The sequence below is a fragment of the Bos javanicus genome, chromosome 10 (assembly GCF_032452875.1).
Source record: "Bos javanicus breed banteng chromosome 10, ARS-OSU_banteng_1.0, whole genome shotgun sequence".
In the NCBI taxonomy this organism is placed as follows: Eukaryota; Metazoa; Chordata; class Mammalia; order Artiodactyla; family Bovidae; genus Bos; species Bos javanicus.
The window spans coordinates 75,797,031-75,805,219 of NC_083877.1; the positions used below are offsets into that span (position 1 = coordinate 75,797,031).

Sequence of the window (8,189 nt, forward strand, 5' to 3'; positions counted from 1 at the left end):
TTCAAATTTGTTTTGGCTAATCTGAGTCTTTTGCATTTCCATACAAGTTATATAAGTTTTAGAATCAGCTTCTGTATCTATGCAGAGGTCTGTTGGAATTTTGAGTGGGATTGAATTAAATCTAGATCAGTTTGGTGAGAATTTACATCTTAGCCATATTAACTGTTCCTATCTAAGAACATGATGTTTCTCTATTTATTCTGGTCTTCTTTAATTTCTCTTTAATGTAAATTGTTAAATTTATACCTGTGTATTTTTTGATGCTATTGTAAATAGTATTATTGGAAAAAGCATTGGTTTTAGTTTTGGTTTCCTTAAAGTTTTCTTCTGCTGGGATTTTGAATGAAGTCAGTAACCTTATTAATTTTAGACTTGATTCTAGTCTAGAAATAACTAGATTTCTAGTTGCATGGTCTTTCTCATGTCAGTTATTTTTTATGAAATTATCTGAAGGCAACATTATCAGGTTGAACATTTCCAACAGGTGGCTGAGATATTTTGATATCTTAAGTTTGAAAGTTAATGATTGTAATTATTAAAAGGAAAAAAAGAAAAATTACAAGGAAGAATGTCTGAGAGACTTTAAAAATGGATGTTTTCCACTTTTATTTGGTTTTATCAGCTAGAACTCTTTGGTATCAAATTATTCAAGTGACTTCAAGCTATAAGGTTGTCTCACAGAAGTCAGTGGTAAGGCCAAGGAGGACGCTGGCACCAGGACTGGCAAGCCACTGAACTGCCTCTTCATTTCTCATCCCCACTTCATCTATATATTTCTCCAAAGCCCATGTTCCCAAAATTACAAATCAGCCAACTGAATGGCTTTCTTGGCCCTAATTCCAAATTTATAGAGGGATGGACTTACAGGTCAGGTGTTTCTGATTCTGTTAATGACGGTGGAGGAGCAGGGCTACATGCTGTAAGATAGCTGCTGCAAGCCCACTGAAATGGAGTAGACAGTCTATAGTTACTACCGCCACTGAAGACAATGTTCAGTGTTTCACTGTTGTGCAGTCACTCAGTCGTGTCCGACTCTTTGTGACCCCATGAACTGTACCCTGCTAGGCTTCCCTGTCCTTCACTATCTCCTGGAGTTTGCTTAAGCACATGTCCATTGAGTCAGTGATGCCATCCAACTATCTCATCCTCTGTCACCCTCTTCTCCTCCTGCCCTCAATCTTTCCCAGCATCAAAGTCTTTTCCAGTGTTTCATCACAAAAGTGGAAATGAACAGGAGTTTGAAATATTGAGACAAATTCAGATTTTCTCTGATTTAATTTTTTTAATTAAGGTATAATTCACATAAAACATTTATTAGTTTCAGGTGTCCAATAGAATGATTCAATATTTGTATGTATTGCAAAATGATCACTCACATTAAGTCTAGTTGACATCCATCACCATACATAGTTATAGAATTTTCTCTATTTTAAATTTTGATTACCTTGTTCCAATATCTTGCTGTTTCTCTCTCATTTTTCATGTTTTCCGTTATCTAGATGGCTTTGGAAGATTCAGAACAGAAGCACACTCTTTTACATTCAGTTTTCACGGATCTCGAAGACCTGTCAGCGATTTTTGAGACAGATGACTTAGCACAGTCCATACAAGAGTTAAGTCATCAAGTAGCAGCTTTACAACAAAGAATCATAGAAAGCCTTCCACAGATTCAGCGAATGGCTGATGTAAGTCGGCACTATAAAGATGTAACTTCTTATTTTAAGTTTATATTTCATTTAGTAAATTAGACATATGCTGCCAATCAGTTCCTATAAAGACACATTGATCTGATATATATTTTTTATTTATGTTATTTTTTGAATGATACTTTACTTTGTGCCCTATAGTACAACTACAATAAAAAATCATATCCCCATTCTCAGTTCAGAAGTGGTCTTTTAAAAGGGAGGAATCTTGGTCAAATATGCTCAGTGTATTCTCTTTGTCAGAGAGGAGATATTATTGATTTTAAAGCACAGATTAGCAAAGAGGGAGTTAAAACAGACAGCTTCCCAAGACTTCCGTGACCTATAGCAAATATTTTTTGAGAGGATGCTGTATATGAGCCACTGGACTTTTAAATAATTTTATTTATTTTAGCTTGAAACGTGTGAGGCATTTATCTAAGGATGGAGTCACACAGCAAAGGCAGATGCAGTTAGTCTTAGTAATTTACCTTTTACTTCTCAGTAACATTCCCTGCAGTACACTTAAGTAACTTCAGAGCATCATACTTGTTAAATATTCTTATTCCAAAATTGTTAAATGTGTCTACAACTTTTCACAGAAATTACCATAAAATGCATTATATACTTTTATATACTTTCTTAAATGTAAGGTGCAGAAAATAATTTCAATATGATTGAACTTCTCATAATATGAAGACATCACTATAAATTACTATAATTACTGCTTCATTTGCTTGTAGAGTTATGTTTGTCCTGTATTGAATGGCTCTAAATTGCTATAATTTGAAACCCTTTGTCGATTTCTATGTAGTTTTTTCTATTTCCTTCATTATTAGGCATACCTTATTTTTGCTGCACTTTATTTGCATTAAGCTCTAGAGATCTGAAGGCCTTCTTACAGTGTGAGTGGACTTTAAAATGCAGGTTTTATAGCACATATTCTTAAATATGGGGGTTTGATAGCAAAAATTGCAGCGTTTTTACTTTAATGTTTCGGCCATGTTCTAGAGGTTGAAGTTGACGGGAGAATAGCCACTGGACAAATGATCTATTGTTTATGTTAACCTGAGTAGGTTATAAGGTAATTTAATGATGCTGCACATGACAACAGTTTGTTAGGGAATTGGCAAGAAAATCTGTCAGTTTTCTAGCTCCTTGTGTGTTTGCTTCCCAAGGGTGACTGTATCATTCTACTTAGAGTAGTAAGAATTTTTTTTCAACATTAGACCCACTTGTATTCAAGTGTTTGAGCACATTCCAAAGATAAATCTAAAGAGTTTGCACATAATTGACAATTTACTTAAAATTGTTTCAGATGCATTCTGCTTTTGTTCTCATAGCATAAATAATTAAATATTGGCCTCTCGAGGATCTTTAACCCAGCAACTATATGCAGTGCTTTGTACTGTTACATGCCATTACTAACAGAACAGCATTTTTATTGAAAACAATCTACATTATCTGTGAAGCACTTGGTTAGTTTTTAAGAGATACAAGTGGCAAACATGTTTTGGTTAAACGTGAAAATAAATGGCAACAAATTGTGTTTTATAAAGATGATTAACATATAATATGCTGCGTGAGTGTGTTATTTTGTTTATGAAATTCTAGGATGTGGTTGCCATTGAAACAGAAGTAAAATCAATGGAGAAGAAAGTTTCAAAAATCAAAGCTATCCTGTTATCCAAAGAAATATTTGATTTTTCACCTGAAGAACATCTTAAGCATGGAGAGGTAAGCATAGATCTGTTTAAAAATCTTTTCTCTTAGTACTTATTATGCTTATTTAAAAATATGTAATAATATGTGATTTAAAGTAAGAGCAAGATCAAGTTGAGAATGACTATAAGGCAATGGCACCCCACTCCAGTACTCTTGCCTGGAAAATCCCATGGACGGAGGAGCCTGGTAGGCTGCAGTCCATGAGGTCGCTAAGAGTTGGACACGACTGAGCGACTTCACTTTCACTTTTCACTTTTATGCATTGGAGGGGGAAATGGCAACCCACTCCAGTGTTCTTGCCTGGAGAATCCCAGGGACAGAGGAGCCTGGTAGGAGGCCGTCTATGGGGTCGCACAGAGTTGGACACGACTGAAGTGACTTAGCAGCATCATGTTTTAAATCCTATTCATAGTGGTCTCTGTATAAAGATCATTTTCCTATAAGTTATTTTTTCAATTAATTTCTTCCTAAAACTTCAAGGTTTGGCAGTTTTTCCTTCAAGTCAAACCTAAGTGTTTAATAGTCTAGGAGCTTATGCCTCTGAGTCAGGAGAACTGGGTTCCAGCCTCAGCTGCTCTGCCTCTGTGCCTTTACACGATTGGTTAATATTTCTTGGATTTGCTTTCATGACTATGCGGTGGTAATGCAGTGATTATGTTGGACAATTATAACATATACAGAGCCTCTAGCACAGAAGCTGGGACATACTGAACAGCAGGCAGATGTTGGTTCCCCCTCAGCCTATCAGTTAAGAGCGTGGACTTTGGGCTCAAGCAGCCCTGGGTTCTAATCCCAACCCTGCCTCTTTGTGATGTGCCCTCATGTGGGTCTTCTAACTTCTATGAACCCAATTTCCTTACGTGTTTTGATCTCTGCCTCCTAGGACAGTTATGAAGATTAGAGGAAATAATGTATATGAAATGCTTAGTAAAGTGAATACTGTCTTATAATTTATTCACTATGTAAATCCAGATTTCTATGGACAGGATGTCATTAGAATGAAGTAGAAGTATACTTTTGAGACTTAAGAAATTTGACAGGATAGATATCCCTTCAGTGCAGTAAGCATGTTTTGAGGGTCTGTTAGTGGGAAGCCCTGTGCTGGGTGCAGTTGCTGTGAGAGTTAGTAAGAGGGCAGTACCTACCTTACGTGGCTCACTGCCTGGCAACAACACAGAAAGCGAAACAATGGTTCTACGGACAGAGGTGGGAGGGGAGAAGGAAGAAAGGCTGTCCAAATGCGTCATGTTGTGCTGGAGGGCACTTTTGCCCCCCACATTCTTTCCGGAGACCCCCTAACTACCAGATCACAAGTAATATTAGTTCTTTTCAACCTGAGCTAAGAAACTGTTTCAAAACTGTAAAGACAGAAGTTTAATATTTAATCGACTTAAGAGTGGCCTTTTTGTCCCCCACTTGTGTACCATGTTTATCTAAGGTGATATTGGAAAATATACGTCCCATGAAGAAAACCATTGCTGAAATCGTGTCTTACCAAGTGGAACTGAGGTTACCCCAGACAGGAATGAAGCCTCTGCCTGTGTTTGAGCGGACAAATCGGCTTTTACAAGACATAAAACTGTTGGAAAACATGACTCAGGAGCAAAATGAGTTGTTAAAGGTGAGTGGCTTGTGATGACAGCCGGCCTGTTGGATGAAAATATTCAGCAAAAGCTGGTTTTGTTTTCAGTTTTAAAGCTTGGGTAGATCAAATTCCCATGACAGTCGGACACTGCCTGTGTTGATTCTTTTTGGTCTCTTCCAGTATTATTATCCAGGAGCCAGCATTGATATAAGAGAGCATTTTATTGTTCAAATGGAGCTAACATGATTTTTTCTTAGCTCTTACCCTTGTTCTGGTTGAAGACATTGAAGCATAGTTATGGTCTGTTTCATTCCATTCTTTAATAATTGAAGATCTACGTGGGTAAAATGCTATGGGAAAAGATTCAACCTGCATAGTGCATTTGCAGTCACATGAGGCCAACAGACCCAACAATAATCTCTCTATACATCTCAGTTGCTTTCCTTTTAATCATTTCATTTTATTACCAACATGATGCAGGTCAAGTAGGCACTTTGCCATTTTATTTTTACACGTTAGGAAACTAGTGTCCAAAGGTTAGGTGATTTGATAAAATACCAGAGTTAACATGTGTTAGGATTAATTTATGTATGAATAAGACAAAAATTGGGGTTTCTAGCCTCCTAGTATTATTCTTCATATTAGAGTCTCTTCTTTCTAACTGATGGCATCTTCTAGCCTCTCCCTGAGGGCTTTCTTTTTATTCTTACATTTTGATTGATCTCAAGCCAAAGAATAGATAAAAATTGCATTTTACTTTGGTTTGTGTTCCAAACACACAATCTAGATCAACAACCACTCCTATAGGGAAAGAAAGTTCCTGAAACAGCCATGGACTTTTCAACCCTCTTAGTAGACTCCCACATTCTGCCTACTGTTCTTGATTAGGGGGTCAGGGTAGGAGAAAAAGTTATTTTTCCTCCTTCCCACTCATACCCTAGTTATAGGAAGAAAACTGCTATCTCCTTCTCCCTCTTCAGTTTCATTCACATTTGGTGGTCACTCTGTTCTCCTAAGATTTGAGGATATTGTATCTCTGGTTTGAGTCTTAGCTCACAGTCTCTCTGCCTAGCTACTAATCTGTTGACGTTATTTCCTAACACCCACAGGGAGAAAAAAGATCTGGCACTCAATGTACTATTTTTTTTAATAATATAAAGAGAAAACAAAAAGCAACGATAGAAAGTTTGATCTGTTTTTCATCTTTTTGTGTTTTATTGGTCTCTTGGTTAGAAAAAGAAAATAACAGTCCTGACTATGCTTTAAAATGACTCCTTCACAAGATGAAAGGGGGAAATAGAAGAGGAAATTAGGTTTTGTACCAAGTTAGATATCAAGCTGTGCTGCTAAAATTTTCCATCTTATTGTGTTAGTGGAAATCAGATATCATCTCAGGTATTTCAAAGCTAAGTAATCTGATAGTAATGCAAATCATAGAATATGGTGCATTTCTTTTAATTTCTAGTTAGATATTGTTGTAAGTGCTCTCATTGTAGAAAATAAGACAAATTACTTTTGGGGGGAGTAATGGGATGCAGCTCATTACTGAGGGCTGGGAAACAGGTGTGTGCAGTGAACATAGTTATTCATTTCCAGCCTGTGGCTAAAATTATAGTTAAATGTTAAAGAAAATATAAGGAAGAATTCTGTGTCGACCAGAAACTTTGTAGTTTCAAAAGGCATTTGGTTTCATTGTGAAGCATACCAAGGAAATATCCAGATCTTCTTTTGAAGTCCATTTCTTTGACTTTCATCACACTTTGATTGTATCATTTAGCACACTGGTAGGTTCAAGCTCTTAACACCAGATTCCAGATATTGTTCTGGTCTGCCTTATTCTTCAAACTCTCAAGCCTCAACCTCTTACCACAAAATATACCTCACAGATCCCAAAGAGTACCAGGTGAGGATGAGTCTGTACCAGGGAAATCTATCATTTCTCAAATCACTTGCCCTTTCCATTCTCAGTTAGGATTGTCACCTCTTTGTGTAGAAATATGACAAGGAATATGTATTAAATGTCTTACGTGACTATCAGTAATTTCATAAAACTTAGCCTCTTTGTTTATATGCTATCAAATGCGTCCCAGAATAAGCCCATTACACTGGGACAACTTAAGAGCAAATGTATGTCTGATTCCACTCCCAGCATTGCCCAAGGTGCTCTGGCATCTAGTAGAGCAAGTCGGTCAGGTGCCAGCTTTGCATATGTTGTCCTCTATGTTGAGACTACCATTCCCTATTAAAAACTGTGTAGTTGTGTATTTGATAGAATTGATTGGAGTTTAGAACAGGGTTAGACATTGAAAGGAACCCATTGGTCTAGTCATTGGATTGTAACAGATTCTTTTGGGGGATTTATTTTATAGATAGCCATAAAACAGACAAATGAATGCAATGAAGAAATGGAAAAATTGAAGCAGATCTTAAATAATTATCCAGCTGAATTCTCCCATGAACATATGTCAACAGACCAAGCTGCCAACCTGTCACAAGTACAGGTATGTTTCTTTCATTTCATCTGTCTCATTCATTTGTCCAGCAGTTCATTCACTTTCTAAGCTGTTGATATCTAGAAACCTTTTTGATGATCTGGTGTATTTCCTACTTATCTCTTTCAATTGAAGGTATTTTATGTATATGATTACTTTCTATGCCTATTTCATTAAATAGGCTATTATATAATTATCATAATGAAAGTCTCTTCAAGTATCTTTAGCCTCAACTTGGTGCATTTTGGCTGGTACCAAAGAAGCTGATGTTACACACGGTATTGGACAACCTGACTTCCCAGCTAGCATTCTGACATAGGGGTCATGCAGGCTGGGCTTTAGAGGTAAAGACTGAATGATGTTGTAATAAAGAGTTCCATATACTAAGCAGTCTCACCATATGCCATAATTAACAATGTCCTACGGGCCCAGTTACAATGGTTTGCATGTTAACTCTCTATTGCCATCAAGTTGGTGTTGGCAAGCAGTTGCTGTGGTATTCTTTCTGTGAGTCATAGGTCAAATTCTTTAATATCTAAAGTGAAGTATGAGGGAGTCTAAGATGACACAAGCTATTAAGTGGTGGACTCAATAAGGCAGACTCAATGTGTTAGTGATTCAGTATTAGAACAGTGTCATATTTCCCTTTACATTAAAAAATTCAAGAACTCCAAAGAGCTTTCATGTATATTAAAGTTCAGA

The 8,189-nt window shown here is 36.7% G+C and overlaps 1 protein-coding gene across 13 annotated transcripts in view; it reads left to right on the forward strand.

Annotated features, from left to right (window-relative positions):
- Positions 1 to 8,189, forward strand: part of SYNE2 (spectrin repeat containing nuclear envelope protein 2) — a 326,466-nt gene that overhangs the window by 199,200 nt on the left and 119,077 nt on the right. For all 13 annotated transcript variants that reach the window (XM_061429086.1, XM_061429085.1, XM_061429088.1 and 10 more), the window contains 4 exons: positions 1,500 to 1,685; positions 3,300 to 3,422; positions 4,849 to 5,031; positions 7,365 to 7,496. In XM_061429086.1, coding sequence (XP_061285070.1) covers positions 1,500 to 1,685; positions 3,300 to 3,422; positions 4,849 to 5,031; positions 7,365 to 7,496 — 624 coding nt within the window. The remainder of the gene's footprint in view (positions 1 to 1,499; positions 1,686 to 3,299; positions 3,423 to 4,848; positions 5,032 to 7,364; positions 7,497 to 8,189) is intronic.